General features: G+C 41.9%; 1 protein-coding gene and 2 pseudogenes across 3 annotated transcripts in view; all 3 read right to left on the bottom strand.

The window, feature by feature from the left end:
- Window positions 1–1,767: 1,767 nt before the first annotated feature.
- Window positions 1,768–9,758, bottom strand: LOC145485572 (polycystin-1-like protein 2; annotated as a pseudogene). The gene is made up of 8 exons (XR_014049210.1): window positions 9,723–9,758; window positions 9,128–9,295; window positions 8,747–8,998; window positions 7,209–7,979; window positions 6,362–6,598; window positions 4,984–5,955; window positions 3,894–4,062; window positions 1,768–3,415 (listed from the first exon to the last, which is right to left on the bottom strand). The product of XR_014049210.1 is annotated as a polycystin-1-like protein 2 (transcript).
- On the bottom strand, window positions 9,373–13,623 carry LOC145484828 (uncharacterized). The gene is made up of 4 exons (XM_081463471.1): window positions 13,489–13,623; window positions 12,637–12,930; window positions 10,524–11,104; window positions 9,373–10,145 (listed from the first exon to the last, which is right to left on the bottom strand). The coding sequence occupies exons 2-4, from the start codon at window positions 12,686–12,688 to the stop codon at window positions 9,978–9,980; spliced, it is 801 nt and encodes a 266-aa protein (XP_081319597.1). The 5' UTR covers window positions 12,689–12,930; window positions 13,489–13,623; the 3' UTR covers window positions 9,373–9,977.
- The window catches only part of LOC145484741 (receptor-type tyrosine-protein phosphatase S-like), a 22,042-nt pseudogene continuing 16,317 nt past the window's right edge, over window positions 13,185–18,909 (bottom strand). Inside the window, exons 6-7 of the transcript XR_014049067.1 lie at window positions 14,371–14,670; window positions 13,185–13,783 (exon numbers count right to left, since the gene is read on the bottom strand). The product of XR_014049067.1 is annotated as a receptor-type tyrosine-protein phosphatase S-like (transcript). The remainder of the gene's footprint in view (window positions 13,784–14,370; window positions 14,671–18,909) is intronic.

The raw sequence follows: 18,909 nt of genomic DNA, 5'->3' as shown, positions 1-18,909 counted from the left end.
GATTTGATCACAGTAGGAAAATTTTGCTTTCAATTTAGTCGTGTACTTGGTAGCGTAGTTGATTGCGTCATGTCAACCCAGCGCGCGCGTGGCGCTGAAACCATGACTTCCGTGATGCGCAGAACGTGTGCGCACAAACAAAAGTAGGCACCGTCATTAAAAGAGGCAATTTTAACTGGTTTCTTGTTATCTCTGTTACGTAGCTATGCTATTCTTTCAATATTGTAGTTAATTTGAGATACTTTCAAACCCTTCGGCCATTCGGGGTAATGGAAGCCAGCCGCTTAAGAGCGGTCAGTCGCTGAATAGAGTTCCGCAGGAATTAGCATAAAGTTTCGTAGAAACGCCAGTTTATTTAAATGCAAACATGCTTGAAGGCTTGAGACTGCTGTTGCACATATAAGAGACTATCACTGTTTTCCTAATGCACTTGTCGCAAAAATACTGTCCTTTAAAACGTGAACGTGTCTCGAACGTGCGATTGAGTGTTTTCACGAGTGGTCACTTTCCATTTCGGACTCCTATCTGTCATAGCCTTTTCCAAACAAAGCGAAACTACGTGTATTAAACTCTTATCGGGACTACCAAAAGGTGGCAATGGCCGCTTAATAGAGTTGGCTTGTTAAATGGGGGTGTTATTAACAGTATTTTGCAGACAAAAATTTCGGGACTGATAACTAGCCGCGTAATAAGGGGTGGGCGCTTAATACATTGTAGTTCGACTGTAGTCTGAATTTTGGACAGTTTCGGCGCATTTCTGGAATAAAAAATGACTTGTCCATGCAGTGAACAATTCAATGTTCCAAAAACCATAAAAAATCAATTTGGCTCTAGAAATGATTAAGGTGCTTAAGCCTCACTATGAAGACGAGCTGTTTTTCCGAGAACTAATCAATCTTCCGTACTTTCTATGTTCAACATGGAGGAAAACACTTATCAGTGCAGCTTTTGTAGATTGTTACTGAACAGCGGATTTATCGCTGTTACTAGCACATTCATGTGCAGTTGCCACAGGTACGAAGCTGCTTCGCAAGCATAAGTGTATCTTTTGGCTGTCAAAAACGGTTTATTCCCCGATATTCTCTATTTACGTGTTTTGATTTTGAGTGTTTCTTCTGTCATTCGAAAGTGGCGTTTGAAATCTTCCAGGAATAACTAACTAATAACCGTTATATGGGTTACATTTCTTCGCATAAAACATGCGTACAACTCGCGGCACTAAATCCGACAAATCTGACCAACAGTGGTAGTACGCCACCATCCGCCATCTTAAATTAGAGTGTGAACTCTTTTTGCGAGGGAAATTGAACGAGATCGTGCGGACGCGTCGCGATCCATTCGCCCCCAAGAAATTTTCGAGCCTCAGCCTGGAAATTTTGGCTGAATGAGTCGCGCCCTTACCAAATCATAACTGCTTCCTTGTTTCTGTTGTACTGAAAATAATAATACTTACACTTCACTGGTATTTAATAACACTTATATTTACCTCCGACTAAACTAGAAATGGTCTTTTAAGTCATGTATTCTTAATCGCATCAATACAATAAAAGAAAATTTCAATTTCTTGTACTTGTTCTTCTCAGTTCATGGTGCCTCCTCGCACTACCGAATGTGAGAATTGCGCTAACGGACAAGATCTTCAATTCTAAATTTTTCTGGCTACGTTAAAGCGTGTTTCACACAACAAGTCATACAATAACATTTTGCGAAAACTAAGGGTTTTTTGTAGAAATGGGACTTGCTAGTCTGTACACAATTCCGTTGCCTCTACAGCCAGCTGTTTAGATCATCAGATTTCAAACTGATTTCGGAGGGCAAAGTGAGGTTATTTCTCTCCTCGTCTGTTTCTTCCATTTCCACAATTGTATATAGTGCCATAGAACACGAAGGATTTAACTCATCCTCCATTACGTCTCTTTCAGAGCTGCTTGTAGAGGATACTTCAACAGAGCTCAAGGTTTCCTCCAAGTCCCAGATGACATTGCTGTTCTCAGTTTGCTTTTCGCAATGGTCTGGTTCTGGTTTCTTTATCTTGGGCTTTTTCAAACAAGCAAAAGCTTCTGTTGGGGTGCTTTCAGCCATTATGGACATTCTACGGCTGATCTCATCAAGACGATTCTCTACGTAAGCGCAGTCGTCTTCAAAGGATATGTTTTCACAATAGAGTTTCGAGTTCTTCCCTTTTTTCCTGCCATATATGTTTGAAATGCCTTGGGTCAAATAGAGAGTCATAAAATTGGCCAAGTCGAGCTCGTCTGTCACAGTATCTACATTGTCCTTGACTTCACCCAGAGCATAGTTTAAAATTACTATGAATAGATTCAGGAAGAAGACAGTCATGGAACAAATGTAAAGGCTTGAAAACAAGAAAGCTAAAAGAGGGTCAACTTTAGCCATTTGAAAATTGGGCACCGCCTTGCCGAGTAGAAACTCAAACTGGGAGACACAAACTCGAAGAAAGCTGGAATATGACTCTACGAGAGCCCCGAATGCCACCATTCCTGACATGGCAAAAGAGCAAAATATAACAACGAACACTACTGAAAAAGAAGCCAAATATTTTGCGGCTAGCCGAACAGTTATAGAGAGGAATATTATCTGCCTGCTGAAGCGCAGAGGGTCAAAAACTTGAGTGTCGCCAGGAAGATCACAACCGAGAGAACGGTGGTCTCAGTGTCTACCAAGCTCAAAGCTTTGTGGAAGCTCACATTTGCATAAAGATTCTTGTTTAGTTCCCTTACGGAATCGCTGGTTGTCTTCTCTTTGACAATATGCAAGACTGCAGCTGTCACAGATGTAATAATAAGGACAAGGGCTATCCAGTTCCAAACATTTTTAAAATACGATCCTTTTTGACGACACATTTTAACAAGCTCATTGACAAAGTAAGGTATCATCATGACAATAACAAGGAGGCGAAAAAACAGGATAAGCTGAACCAAACCCGTTTCTGAACCATGTAAGTCCAGCATTTCTATTCTTACATTACTGTAAACACCACCAGCAGGCAGGAACTCAAAGAAATAGTTTGCTATCACCAGGATATTCATGTTGCTATTAAAAATACTGAATTCCACAATTAGGGCTCGAGTTCGCCGATCCATCCAGTTGTTTTTACTTAAGTCTTCCATGACTCCCCTTGCTGTCTGCAGATCGTACCCAAGATCGGCCACATAACCACCACCTCCATATGCTGCTCGAGGACTTGACCTTGGTAAGTTACCCATGTCATCAGATGACTGGTACCGCCAGGGCTTGGGACATAACTTGTCGAACAAGGACGGTGAAGCATCATATGGGACTTGTTTCCATTTTGGAAGATACATCGGTGTCTTGTCCTCACAACTTACGGAGTAGTACGGGTAGCACTCCTCGGTCACGTTGTACCTTTGCACAAGTCTCTTGGGACAGGAGGCTGTAGGTTAAAAGACAACAACTGGAAATTATCTAACTTGTAACTACAATGACTAGTCTGGGAATGGCCAAGTAATCAAATTAATCCGAAATCAAAAAGTTAAAAAAGGCAAAACATACAGAAGTAACTATAAAATCTTTTCAGCGTTCGTATCAGTTCAGTATACTGCTACTAGTATGAACTTCAGGGACAAAAGTTTAAGCAGTAAGAATGCGGAAAACATAAAATCGTTTCAAGGTGTGCGGTTGTTCTAAAGTTAACAATATAAAGAGACAGCCATGCAAATGTCTGTAAACTGAAACTCAAAAAGGCAAGAAAAGATAACTTCGATTTTCAACTCATTTCACTCTTACATGTATTTAACACAACTGGTGTCTGACAATTTATGGCCTCGTTATATTTGTCGTGTATTTTTTGCATGGTTTATGCTAGTATTGAAATTATGTAAAACAAAAACATCACTTAAAACGATATTTACTTTGTCGTATTCTCAACTGCCTGATTCGTGGCATGCCAATCAAAATGGAAACTTTGTCACTAATGTACGCTGTGTTGTTTTTGTCGTCACCGTTGTACCAGTTTTTCGTATAGATACCAGGAGCGAAAATGTTGGTCATCCAAGTCCAGAATCCTAGGGAGTCTCCAACCTGAAAATATGTAAAAACGAGAAGTTGGATGAAATTGAAAATAGGCAGCCATCACTGACTGTGCACTTAGGGGTACAAAACCTTGAACATCAATGACAAGAATTTTAAGGAATCTACAATTATAACGATAATTGAAAGAGATGTGAAAGGGGACTTGACACCATCAATAAAGTCACTTTTGTAAGTTGCAAAATCAAAACATCAAAGAGATAACGATTGAACGATTGAAAGATAGCGATTAATAACTTTGGAGTGGGGAAGATTGAGATGGTCTGTATTCAGCAACTATGAAACATTTAGGCATCCATTGGCATAGGTAAAGTCTGCATACGAGCCAAGTGGCCCATCAGGCCGGAGCTTATCCCGGTTTCTGTAGCATGAAGCGGCTAGAAGTATTTCTACTCCCCCCTGGATGGGATGCTAGTCCATCGCAGGGTTACCCTCAGCATTAAGTTCGCCGGTACCCATTTATACACCTGGGTGGAGAGAGGCACTGTGAGAGTTAAGTGTCTTGCCCAAGAACACAACACAATGTTCCCAGCCAGGGCTCGAACCCGGACCGCTCGATCCGGAGTCGAGCGTACTAACCATGAGGCCACCGCGCCTCCCCATCCATTGGCATAGCTCCTTTAAAATGGTAAAGGAACTATCAAGAGGAAAAGTCATGCTACTCATCACTATTTTTGTGTATAATTTATTGTACTTGTTTGGACCAATATGACAATTATCTGGAGCTAATGAGATTTTCCGGTTAAAAACCTCCCAGTTTAAAATAAAATTAGTGCAAAATTTATACCTGGATAATCGTTGGTCACAGAAGCATATCACCTAGGTGATATGCTTCTGTTGGCCAATGAAAGCACAAGAGATTTAAATTATTGAAAAGAGGTCCCATGTGCGTTGCGATTAAAATTTACTTGCCTGTTCAGCCCGTGGGAAAATGGCCCTTACTTCTTCAACCATCAGGTAGTGATGATAATCACGACTGCCATAGCAAACGATTCCCAGCACCAGCATAAATAATGTAAAGAATGTTAAGGACTTGAATGCTGACAAGGTTCTAGTCTCCTTGTCTTTGTACTTTTTGTACCATTCCAACTGCCGAGCATCCGGTAAAGTTCCGTTATAAATTTCAGGTGGTTCTTCATCCTCAAAAGACTGTTCATCTCTTCCTGTAAACCTGCAAGAAATTAAAAAAAAAAACTCTGAAGCAGGCTCCTGGATGATTTGTCTTATCGAAACCTTTAGTGGTCCAATTTTGATGGTACTCACTGTAGTTTCACCGCTCAAGTTGAAAAACATTGCATTTGCAAGCATAGCCGTGAGTGCAAGGCACAAACAACACGTGACACGTTGTACACGAGTAAAAGAGCTTCCCGGACGTTTGGTAACTGACGACATCCATAAATGACTTTCATAAAGAGTGCCAGACAATTTTAATCTAAAAGCTTCTTGGAATTTAGGAAGGGAATTTGTTCTTTTCACCAATAGTTTTCTAACAATTTTCCCATCGTCTCTCTCTGGACAAAACCACTGGTTACAACCAAATTTCCACTCCTCACCATTGTCTTTGCTCCTAACCACAACATAGTCTAAAAACCAAGAGGGACTTTCTCCAGAATTGTCATGCCAAATGTAAGCGTGGTGTAGTGGTCCAAGGGATGTTGATAGAGACATAACGTACTTTTCAACACTGCCGCGGGAAAGGAGAACTCGTGGAGGATCAAGGTCCCGACATACTGTGATTGGTCCATTGTTACCAGAACTGCCATAAAACACCATGGTAATCTTGGCTGTGGTTCCACTGTCTGCCCACACACCAGTACTGATTGTAACCTCATACTGATGAGAAATTAGGTTCCCGTCTGTTTCCAGTGCAATCCTGGGACCAAGCTAGTTAAAACAAAGGAACACGTAGGAGGTATTTAAGGGTTTACTATACATGATCACTGTCTTTTTGTGGAATATCCTATCAGGGAAGAGGTGGAAGAGCCGCACGTTTTGATTAAATAGATGAAAGCGAACCTGCTAATTTCACAATTTTGCTGATAAACAAAATATATTTATACATCGGATGAAGTTTTCTAAGCACTCAAATGGTCGAAGTATAGACCCCTTTCAGTTAATTCTCAATCTGGAGGACAAACAATAAGATTGTTTTGCAGTTAAAAGGTTTGGTTCTCTCAGGGTAGAAAATAACCATTGTTTTGTCATCTAGATTGAGAATTAACTGAAAGAGGTCTCTAGTATTTGAACTAGACAAAGAGAAGTTTTTGAAGATTTTTGAGCTTCTCGTTACCTTGGCTTGATCTCTCCTGTCTGCTGTCTTGGCGAGGACGATAGCGATAATATAGAACAAAAAGACGAAGATGATTGTAAGAAGAACACCAAAATTACCAGTCTCATCAAGGCGGTTGAGCTCTTTGAATACAGTGTCCATATCGATGGAGTTTGGTGCCACCAAAAGTCCTCCACCGAACGATGTAAGGTGGTTACACAGACAAAGAAGACGATGTTTGGTAGATTGAGGACCAACCTGTAACGTCAAAGAACGTGAGTATAGCTGTTTATGCTGACCTGTTAAGATTTCACCCCAGTCCAAATATACGATATGTCATATGTTTAATTCCTTATCTTTATCTTCATTTTTCTCGAAGATATTAGCTCAATAGAGCTACTCTGATAATTCGAGTTGAAATAAAGTGTATGTATGTATGTATGTATGTTCATTTTGTAAAAATAGAGAAGCTTATCTCGACGTAAAATTTTCGAAAAATTTTATATCTTGCATGGCACGGTATGAATTTTTTTTAACAACAACAGAAAAACTTTTATTCCTTTTTCATTAATTTCTCACACCTCCAGCGGACAGAGGTGTCGGGAAATACTCAAAAACATAGCCACTAATGTTATGAAGCGTTGAATCGACCGGGACCTGTTCCATATTGAGTTGGGAGCTCTTTTGCTGGAGTGGATTCTTTCAGGTTTTCATTTCACAGCTGCTTTAAGGTGGCTGACAATAACTTCCTGCTCTTTCCATCACTTGTAATTTGTCATATAGTCTTACAATAATGGCATTGCAAAAATACTGACTTGCAGGTGAACAAGCTGTGGTCATTGGCTATTCCGAAAGATAACATCTGTACCTTGCAGCCTTCTGTTATCCATTTCTCCTGATCATGAGACCAAAATCGACAGCTGAGTTCATCCGTTTCAATTGTGTAGTTCATGTCCACGGCCGGATCATAAGGTGGGATTCTGCTCTCTTCGTATACTCCTAGAGGAGGTGGAGGGGTTCTTGTCTCGACACACGACCGTTTCGCTCTGGTAGTACTAAAACAAGACCTCTTCTTACGCAGAGGGTAGTTATCAGCAGAAATATTTCTCGAGTATAGGATCCCCAAGTAATACACGCCAGGTATTTTGAGAATATCACTTGCCAAGAATAGCTGGTGTGGATGACGGGTGCAGTTGTACTCGTCCTCTTCGTCTGTACCGGTGCCTCTTGTGCATGAAGAAAAGTCTGGGATAGTGTAATTCCTGTCATGATCTTCTACTGATGGTTTGTTTCCAAATTTCACAAAAACGTTTAAACTGTCCTTTGTTGTTATTGTTATCTGGTAAGAGGCTTGTACTTCCGTCACTTCTAATCTGTGGTACTGCAAACGCCCAGGCTTTACGAAAGATGCTGTCTTGGCAGGGTTGGAGTCAGTTTCGGGCGCTTCTTCACTGAACTGAATTTCTAACTGTATGTCCGATGTAAGGTTTTGCACTTGAAGGACTTCGCCTGACTTCCCTCTCAAGTCAATTTCAAGAACACGTGATGTGATGAGATCTGCACTGGAATCCCAGTGATAAAAATTTACAAGCGACGAAATGACCTGAAGTGGAAGTACAATATTGCCACTGAGACAAACCTACTTACTTTTTTACAAGATGATCAATAAATAGTAAGTTCGTATTGACCCAGCGGGAGTCTGCATGGGAGAATCTTGAGCAAAGTTCTGAATCCGGACGAATGTTGAATTTCGCAGAGTTTGCTTGTTTCATTTACTTCTTTTCTGGTCAGGTCTATTGTCTACTCCATTTAGCATTTCTAGAAGAAATAGCAATATGTTTTGGCATATTTTGTTTTTAACTTCCTCATGGTGAATGCAACAGCTGGCCAGTCTAGATCAGACGTAGATGGGAGAATCTAGACCTCAGTCAATGCTGAGTTCAGTCGATCAATGAGAATGGAACACAAACAAAACAACCAACAGATTTCAAGGCAGAGAATAAAATTGCAGGATAGCCAGTGAGATTTAATTAAAAACCGCACTATTTCTAGCCCTAAGTCGCATCACTTCCTGTTTTGCATACAAATTGAGATGTCAAAGGTTTCCATTTCTGCTTTTTTGACACACTGGTTACCATATCAACAACATATTGTAACTGACCAAAATCATGTATTGTGTCGATTAAACTGTACGATTTCAAAATGGATGTGATAGAGTGGCAATTGAACTTCGTGTCTTGCAATTTTGTCTGAAATCATACGCGTGATGTCAAGTTTAAAATTTCGAAATCACGCGTATGATTTCAGACCAAACTGCGCCCCACTCAGTTCAATTACCATTATATATAGTTGGTTCTGGAGTGCATGAAGCATCTGAAGGTGCAACTCCAACTTTCATAAGAATACCTCTACGTCAACGAAGTTCTCAACTTCCGACAAAACCTGTGCTACATCGGCTGAATCGGGCAACTGAACGGACCCGGTTTCCAGAGTCAGCCTGGATCCAGGTACTCCATCAGGATGTAGTCTCGCAACCAATATTTCAATGACTTCAGTATGAATAACAGTAGCTTCTTCGCCGATCAGTTTCTTCTCTGCCAAGGACCTCATCACTCTTCGAAGAAGCTTCAAGGAGGTGAGCGTGTCAATAATGAGAGTCTGCAGCCAAAAAAGGTTTCCCATAAGTATTAACCAAAGAAGTGAAAGTTAAGTAAGATGAAAGTCTTAATGTTGTTTCACCCAGCTAGCAAATGTATTGTCCACCTTTCTAAAAGAACTATTACTAACAGTTATATTTGCTCCACTTCTACTTGAGGATGCCTGAATGTGTTTGCCCAGGGCGTAAATAAGGTTAGTCTCGGCTGTCCCAAGGTACAGCAGCTCCATGACATCTCTCCTCGAGCTAATATTGACTAACAAATCTGTCATGTCCTGCAGGATCTCCTTGATAGATTGCTGCCAAAAAAAGAACGGAATTAACGTCAAGAAATTGATATCGTATTTTCCTTTACAAGAAGAGAACCCTTCGCGGTGCTAAGGCGATACTATACCAACTAACTTTGAAGGCAGATTCAATGGAGGAAACCCATCGAATGTGAGGTATTGAATGCTGTCCAAATGCAGAACGTAGCGTCCGGCATTACTTTCCATAGTCAAGTGAAAACCGTTCTAGTATTTAGTACACCTAGTCTACTTCAATTCCTCCTAGAGAAGATGATCTTCGTTAAGCACACTATTAATCAGACGGTTTGAATAAAAGCAGAGTTTGTTAGCCTCTGGCTCGGATATTGAGAGTAACTTCATCTCACGCATTGAAATTAAGAAATTGATTGATTGATTGATTGATTGATTGATTGATTGACTGACTGACTGATTGACTAACCATAACTTCCTGTTTCAAGTATGTTGGATCGTCCATCGAGAGCGATATCACAGAAGAAATCTGGACAAGTTCTGCTAGGCCATGGATTTCAACTTCCCGTAGTTTCGTTATAATCACCTGCTTAATCTGAAAAAATAGCACAACTTGAATTTATAAGGCTTTACTTTCAGTGCACGTAAATAATTGATTTCTGGTGTAATTGAAAAGAAAGAAGCGTGTTTAAAAGTGATTCCTGCCTGGTTTGTATCCTCTTTGCTAACAATCGGGCTCTCTTGTAGTTCCAAGGATTTTAATACACCAATAGCCAACTGAGTGGCTTGTTTCAGATCTCCTCCTGTAAATTTGCGCCGAAAAAGGACCTTCCAAAAGACGAAGTGTTTTAACAGAGGCCTCTTGAGTGCTTATTGAAGGCCAAGGAAAAACCTGCAAGTCAAAGCAAAGCAGCTCTGTTGTAATTCATGCCTAGTTAGTGTCAGAGAGAGAGAGGGAGACACTTTCTACTGTGTTGTAAGGTGGAGTGAGTTTTGAACTTCGCCTTGCCTTTGTTACAGAAGAACCTCGTTAATAAAAGCACCGAAGGCCGTAGGGATAACTATGAGAGAGCAATGCTCTATTATAGGAAATTTTAGTGGCTCGTTAAAAAGCCTCTGTGGGCTCCGATATCCGTGACAAAAAGGTCTAATGGCAGGTCAGTCTAGAGTTTAATAGAAATCAGGTTTGTATTCGCACTTATCCTACTTTTACTCAACATTGTTACATGTATGCTTTCCCATTGTAGACAGTATCCCAAACATCACAAACCTGGACGTCTAACGAAGTGTTTTCCCTAGAACCAGTAAGGCTCGTTGCACCGATATGGATTGTAAGAGAGTTATTTTTCAAAGGATCACCCGGTGGTAACACAACTTCTGCGTGAGAAGAGTATCCATACCACAAAATGGTAGTTAGTCCTTCTGCTAAGGGAAGCATGTAATCGTAAAGAAGCGGCGTTTTTAGATCGTACCAGTTATTGCAAGAAAGAGTGAAAGATGTTTTAACAGCTACTCCTGATGATGGGTTTGCGTTACATGTGATCGTTTCTGTTCCCCTAGACTTGTCAGTAGTGACATTGACAAAGTTACTCTGTACTCCACCTCCTTTTACAGTAAATCCTGATATAGAAACTTGGTAAGTTGTACTTTCCTGTAGGTTTGAAACAACCATTTCTCGTGTGTCTGCTAAAGCGGTAAGATTGCGTTTCACACTTGAGTTCAGCATCACAATCACGTGATATCCTAGAATGATTCCGTTTTGAAAGTCAACTGGAATGGCTCCCCAGTGAACTTTGATCTCAGTGGAACTTATATTGTATGCCAACACATTATCTGGTGGAGCTCCTGGAACTTAATGATCATAGTAATAATTGAAACCAAAACCCCACAGACAAAAAGATGGAATTTAATCCTTAAAATAACAAAACTTCACAAAACTTAAAAGCTATAAAAATACCATAGTTGTAGTCAGGCATGATAAAAATAAGAATTAAAATTTGTTGTCACTGACTAAAAAACTCTTGTGTGGACGTTTATATACTATAACCTTCTTCAGCATAAATGGCTACGAATGAAAATGAGTGCTTTAAAAGAGCGGCGGAAACGTCACTTGGGATTGCCAAGGGCCTTGTAAATGTCAGGAATGTAAATGTGTTCATTAATGGCATTCAGTTGGCGAATTGAGTGCCACGCTTCTAAAAATAATCTTTTTGACCATTGGGAACAGCGGTCAACGATCTTGACGTCGTCAAGGTCAAATTCATGATTGTTTTGTATGCAATGTTGGGCTAATAAAGAACTCCTGTCTCCCGTGAAAATCGCTCTCTTGTGTTCTCTAGTCCTGGATCTTAGGGCTCTCGATGTTTGACCGATATAGACTTTGTCACAGTCTTTACAATTGATTTTATAGATCACTCCTGTTGATAGGTCTTTACTAAATTTGTCTTAAGGTTTTTTTAAAATGGAGCAAACGGTCATTACTAGTTTGTGGGCAACATTGATACTGAACTGATTTAAAGTTCTTGCCATTCTCTCTGAAGTTCCTTGAATGTACGGCAAAGTAACAAAACCTCTCTTGGTTTGAGACTGGTTTGTAGAAACAATGGTACTTTGACAGCTTCTAACAAATTGATCGGTGTAACCATTGATCTTTAGAGCGTCGACCACGTGTTGTACTTCGGATAACTTGTCTGCGTCAGTAAAAGGGATGTTCTTCTTCGACATACAAAAGCTAGCGTCTAGAGGAAAGCCACACACACTGACAAATACCTCCAATTCAACTCTCACCACCCTTCTCAACACAAACGCTCAGTAGCAGTTGTTCGACATAATTTATGCGAAGTATACATTTTTCAACCTGAAATTAGATAGTAAGACGTCTGCAAGTAGGATACCCAAAAAAGTCTGAATGTAGTTCCTGCTCACGCTGTCTCGACCCCAGTCGCGTGTCGTCCCCCCCTCGACAATAGTCGAGGGAGACTCAGTATGACTCCTCAGGGCCACGGATGATCATCCTTAACGCTCGCACTAGCGTTTCCCTCGTTTTCTTTGTTTTGTTTGTTTGTTTGTTTGTTTGTTTGTTTTTTGGGGGGGGGTTGTTCTTCTTTTGTTTTTTTGTTTTTTTTTTTTTCCAGTAGAACTCTTGAGAACCAAACTTGCAAAACTCATACACATTCACACACATTCTGTTTATTTGCCTTTTTACTTAAAGTACAGTATTTATAAATATTTTAATGTGAGGCGAGGTGACCTCTAGAAACCATCAGGCTTTTAGTTGAGGCCACCTCGTACTTAACAATACGATTACAATAAATAGTGCATGGGTAAAGTTTACTTCTAATCAACTTCGTTGTTGAATTTAACTATGTGAAATTTTGCCTTACCATCTTGTTGAGTGCGGACGACAACACTACTGCTATTCGTTTCACCTGCCATTGTAAAGGCGCCCACTGTCACATTGTACTCAGTATACGGTTTGAGATCAATCAGCCTTAACGACGATTCATCCGCGCCTGTTGTGACCAAAGGAAAGCCTCTACCGTCCTGTCTAACGTTGTAAATGTGAAATCCTTGAAGAACGCCTAACACATTTCTGGTGGATTTATCGAATGTCCACTCGACAGAAACAGAGGTGGAATCGTGAGACTGCCCTGAGACAATGGGAGGGTTGGCAGGTGCTGTGATAAAAAACAATTTAAAAAGACTCTTTAACAAAATACATACTAGGGAACCGCATAATGAATTTCTATACACGTGACGATATGAAACAGAAAAAGGAAAACACTTATGTCTGCCAAATAGACATCTCAAGTCTGTAAGCATACTCCAGCGAGATACAATACATGTACATATAAGCACTGCACTTGGAGCTTCTAAAATAATGACTGTTATGTGAGTGAAACAAGGGTTGTCATCGGAAGGAGCTCTAAATTCTAAGAGATTATTTGCCGGAGGGGGAGGGGTTGACTGTTATCAAAATTGTGTGCTAATGCTGGAGCTTTATGATTCTCTTAACTGATAGGAAAAGAAAGAGTACAACATTTGACGAACGCCACATTTGCGGTCACTGTCGTTGAGTGCACGATTTTCAAAAAGTTTTTATTTCCGTCAAACCTCAAAGCTTTGAAGCAAGTGACCACGCCCTTTGGATTTCTGGCATTGTTATCAAAAGTTGAGCTCATCGTCTAAGGATCACAGGCCACGCGATCAATAAGTGCTAAGGCTTATTAACATACCTGCTTCACCCGTTACAGTTCCATTTTCAGAAGCAACACCACTTCCTTTTATAGTGAAGGCAGCCACTGATACGTCATAAGCATAAAAAGTCAGCAGACTGAAACTCAAACGATAGTGTGGATTCACTAACAGCCACGTTCGTTACAACTTCTCTACTCTCGTGGTCTAGAAGGAGAACTTGGTATCCTCTAATAATCTCATATCTACAGCACAACGGAACCACTCCCCATTCTGCCCGTAAGCTCGAACTACCAGTTGCATGGACAATCAGTTTTGTAGGACCTTTTGTAGGAACTAAAGGGGAAAATGCAGATACTTTAAACTCGTTGTATGGGTTATTGACCAAGTGTGAGGTCAAGATGGCTGGATATTGGCCAAGTTCTTTTTTCGCGTGTTTATGGACCGAGACGGAGTCGAGGTCCATAAACTCGCGAAAAAAGAACGAGGCCAATATCCAGCCATCTTGACCGAACAAGCTTGGTCAATAAAGGATTTATTATATGGCTTTCTAGGAAGTTTTTCTTGCGGGACACGGCGGGTAGTCCCGAGCGGGCAAGATAGGTCCATCTTGCCCGCTCGGGTAGCCAATCACAGCGCAGGATTTGATTCATCTTGCCCGCTCACGGAGCTAGCCATATAATAAATTGGGTTATTGACCTTGAGGAGAAAGCCTCCATAACAATGCTATAATTAGATCCTTTGGTAGAGTTGACATGAAATGAATTTTCGTAATATGATATTGTTTTGAAACTAAAATTGTTCATTCGGCAAAACAGTCTTCCTCAATGATGAGCAAGATAAAACGACGAACTTGAAAGTTTTAGGCGAAATTTTTGAAGATGCACAAGTAGAAGCTCCCCAAATTTTTCATTTTTACTTACCGTCTTCATCTGTCATGGCTTCTTCGTAATTTTCAACTCCAACTCCACCATGGGAGCGTCCAGCCACGTAAACTCTGTAAGACTGATATCTTTTCAAGTCTATTATATTGTAGCTGTTTACTTCAGTTCCAAACTCCATGGATCCTAAATCATTAGTATGTGGTTCCTCAGTCCATCTTACCCGGTAACCAAGAAATATACCATTGTAATGTTCAGGTGGAATATTGTGAAGCCAGGTCACAAGCAGACTAGTTGAACTAGTGTTGAGAAGTTTCGTTATGTTTGGTGCAGCACTGGGCTCTATGAAAGTGTGAAGAAAAATCACAGAAGCGAACAATTAATTGTAATAGGTGACGATAACATTTCCTAAATGTGAAGATGGCTACCGGTGAATTCGTGTAGCTAATTCAATACAAAAACGTTACTTCACAAGCAACTGCAGATTTTCAAAGGTGTGTTCTTTCATGTCAGTAACTACTTTTCAGCACCCAATGTGTCTCTGCATAACAACCCACAACTGGCACTGAAATATATTCTTGCTTCCCTCACCCTTAACTAGCGAATGCCAACTAACACTTTTCTTTTAAGCCTCTTGGCCGTCTTTCATCAAATATAATAAGAATTCTAGGCCATAAGCGACATTATCAGCATCGACCATGAGGAAAAGGTTGTTGTTATTCATCGTGGTAGATGCAATAATAAAGTGTATTATCGTTTGTCTCACGATGTAGTCACTTGAGATGTAGATCGCGACGTTTCGACTGCTTACTGCTAGTCTTCTTCAGGCGATAAGGTCGACTGGTTGCACGGTATCATTTATATCACAAAGGTCGGCTGTGATTGGTGCATTTCGATCCTCCTATTGTTCCATCGTTCAGGCGAGTAGCTGTTCCCTCAGTGGTCCGCTGTTGTACCGTTCTCCTGTTGTTGTGTTTCTTGATCGTGGGCATCCATGCTTCAGGAATTTCAATTCCACTATCCCTGTTGATGTTATTAGGGTGAAGTCTTATGTGAATAGCTTCCTTGACCCTACGTGTGTACCAGAGAGGATCTCGATCAATAAACTTGACCTCATTCCAGATAGGATAGTGGCCGGTCTCGTGGGTGTGTTCAGAAACGGCGGAGGTCTGGGTACGGGCGAGTCGTATATCCCTGTCGTGTTCTTTGATCCTCTCCTGCATAGATCTCCCTGTTTCCCCCGATGTAGACTTTGCCGCACTCACGGGGAATCCTGTAGACACCACCATCTTGTTTAGCTGGGTTGACGATGTCCTTTGTTCGCACTAATTGTGACCGAAGTGTCGTGTCGGACTTAAAGACGGTGCGAATGCCTTGTTGTTCTAGGCAGCGGCGGAGAGACTCCGAAACTCCTTGGACATAAGGTAAACGGCGGTGGATTTAAATTCTGCGACAGGCTCTCTTCTTGTGGTTGTTCGTGCCTTTGTGATCTTCTGTACAAAAGAGGAGGGATATCCGTTAGAAACAAGTACAGATGACAGATGTTTCTTCTCTCCAGCGATTACTGATGGTTTGGGGACGAGACGTTTAGCCCGGTCGTACAGACACTTCACAATACCGCGCTTTATTGACTGAGGGTGGTGGGAATCATACGCTAGGTACTGATCAGTATGTGTTGGTTTCCTGTAGACACTGGTGGTAAGGCGGCCATCAGGTTCTCTATAAACTGACGTGTCGAGAAAGGCGATCTTGCTGTTATTCTCGAGCACCATGGTGAAACGGATTGATGGTTGTTGACTGTTCAGGTGTTGCAGAAAGACGTCAACTCTATCCCGATCCAGGATAGTGAAAGGGTACGAAAATCCAAGAGGAAACTCAATTGACTTTGCCTCCACCATCGCCAGATACACCTGAACAGTCAACAACCATCAATCCGTTTCACCATGGTGCTCGAGAATAACAGCAAGATCGCCTTTCTCGACACGTCAGTTTATAGAGAACCTGATGGCCGCCTTACCACCAGTGTCTACAGGAAACCAACACATCGCTGGAGAGAAGAAACATCTGTCATCTGTGTGACATGTTGCGTGACATATCGTTACATCGTTACGTCATTTAGTTCCCGTATGTTAGATGGTGTCGGTTCCATGTGGACTTCACTTGAAATAAAGCCTGTGCTTGTGTTTTCTTGCCGGACTTCTGTTGTCCCGTCTTTCTTGAGTTAGCTGATTGATACATGGTGGCAGCGGTTGAGAATCTGCTCAGAACCGCTGCAAGTCATGCCTGCAACCGGAGTTGAAGCTGACGCCGTTTCTGCACCAACCTTGAGCGCTGCTCAACCGAATCGCCCGCCATTACCACATGTAAAACCTCCTGCTCCACTCAACCTTGCGGACTGTTCGCCGAAAAAGTGGAAATTATGGAAACAAACCTGGATTAACTACGCGGTTGTAGCGAAGATTACCAGCCAAGATGCTCAATATCAAAAAGCCCTTTTTCTCTGTACCATCGGTCAAGGTGCATTGGAGATCTTCAACGCCTTTCGGTACAACACCGGCGAAGACCCCGAAAAGGTCGACACCATAATAGCCAAGTTTGACGAGTACTTCACGGGTGAAGTCAACGAGACGTATGAACGCTTCAAGTTCAACCAAAGAAATCAAGAAGTCGGCGAAAGCTTCGATGCATACCTGATCGCACTACGAAACATGGCTGAAACATGTAACTTTTGCACTTGCCCTCGAATGACTGATTCTCTTCTTCGAGACCGTATTGTCCTCGGCATCAGAAATGGCGATGCCAGAAAAAGGCTCCTTCAAGAACGAAAGCTGGATTTAACGAGATGTATTGATATTTGCCGCACATCTGAAAGTGCCACAACTCAACTGCAGGCAATTGGTGCGAGTGAAAAAGTTGAGGAAGTCCACTGGGTAAACCAATCACGTAGAGCGAATGGCAAACGGAGTGACCCCCCTGAACCATCATCTGACAGGAAAACCACGCAGTCACGAAAGCTCAAGTGCAAATTCTGCTTGCAGACTCATGTTCTGAAAAAAGAATTGTGTCCTGCATGGGGTAAACGGTGCAATGCATGCGGGAAAATGAATCACTGGAAGGGCTCTGTGGTCTGTGAGACGAAAGGAAAGGTGCACCTAGTGAATCAGGCCTGTGACTCCTCTGACTCCGACTCGGATGTGGCCTCTGTAAAGACCCTTAATGCTTTTGTCAATGGTGTTGCATCTAGGAAGGATAAGCCAATCTATTGTGAAATGAACATTAACTCCAGCCCAGTCAAACTGCAAATAGACTGTGGAGCTACTGTCAGCATCATTCCCAGAAATTGCATAGGCAACAGTGAAATTCAGCCATCCAACATTTCCCTCGAAATGTGGAACAAAGCACAAATGAAAGCACTTGGTACCTGTAAACTCCTCCTAGAGAACCCCAAAACCTCCAAGAAGTACATGGTGAAGTTTGTTGTTGTTGAAGCTGAACTAACCCCACTGCTGAGTCGCAAGGCAGCTGAGAAGATGAAGCTGATCACAGTCAACTATGATAAGTTTGAAAGTGTTAATGGAGTAGTTGAAGGCCAGCAAGACGTCTTAAAAGCTTTTCCTGATGTATTCAATGGCGACATTGGCACCTTATCTGGCTCTGTACGTCTGACCATCAAGCCCGATGCAGAGCCGGTACTTCGTCCACCGAAAAGGCTGCCTGTTGAGCTGCGAGACCAGGTTAAGCAGGAGCTTGACAGACTGGTCGGGGTAGGAGTTCTCGCTCCCGTAGATGAACCCACCGACTGGGTAAATCAGATGGCAATTGCAACCAAAAAGGATGGAAGTCTTCGGATCTGCATAGATCCACGATCCCTTAACCTCGCGTTAAAGCGGGAACACTACCAGCTTCCTGTACTGGATGACATCCTCCCTGACCTTGCAAAGGCGAAAGTTTTCAGCAAAGTTGATCTGAGTCATGGTTATTGGCACTGTACCTTGGAAGAAGAGTCCAGTCTGCTTACCACTTTCTCTACCCCATTCGGGAGGTACAGGTGGAGACGTCTTCCCTTTGGACTCTCTGTTAGCTCTGAGATCTTCCAAAAACGACTCCATCAAGCCCTGGAAGGACTAGTGGGTGTTGCCTGTATAGCTGATGACATATTGATCTATGGTGTTGGAGACACCACTGAGGATGCCACGCAGGACCATGACAGAAACCTCACATCACTCCTCCAGCGCTGCGAAGAGAAATCCATCCGCCTCAACAAGGAGAAAGTGACCCTGAGAGTGAAACAACTGGATTTCATGGGGCACCAACTCACTACAGAGGGTCTGAAACCAGATCCAAGTAAGGTAGAAGCTATCCTAAAGCTGCAAACACCAAAGACCAAGGAGGACATTGAAAGACTTAACGGAACTGTTAATTATCTTGCAAAATTCCTTCCAAAGCTTTCCCAAGTAATGGAACCACTCAGAAGACTTACACAAAAGGGAGTCGAATGGTACTGGGGCGATGCTGAAGACAAAGCTTTCAATGAAGTGAAGCAACTAGTCACCCAGGCTCCAATCCTTGCCTACTACAGTC

Source organism: Orbicella franksi, chromosome 4 (assembly GCF_964199315.1).
Source record: "Orbicella franksi chromosome 4, jaOrbFran1.1, whole genome shotgun sequence".
Lineage (NCBI taxonomy): Eukaryota > Metazoa > Cnidaria > Anthozoa > Scleractinia > Merulinidae > Orbicella > Orbicella franksi.
Note: the sequence above shows the minus strand (reverse complement) of the source record. Positions and strands in the feature narration are given on the sequence as shown.

Coding starts and splice junctions, on each gene's coding strand:
- LOC145484828 (XM_081463471.1), bottom strand. CDS start 12,688: ATGGCAGGTGAAACGAATAGCAGTAGTGTTGTCGTCCGCACTCAACAA. Junction 11,105..12,636: donor CGTCCGCACTCAACAAGATG/GTAAGGCAAAAT, acceptor ATGATCATTAAG/TTCCAGGAGCTCCACCAGAT. Junction 10,146..10,523: donor ACACTTCGTTAGACGTCCAG/GTTTGTGATGTT, acceptor TTTGACTTGCAG/GTTTTTCCTTGGCCTTCAAT.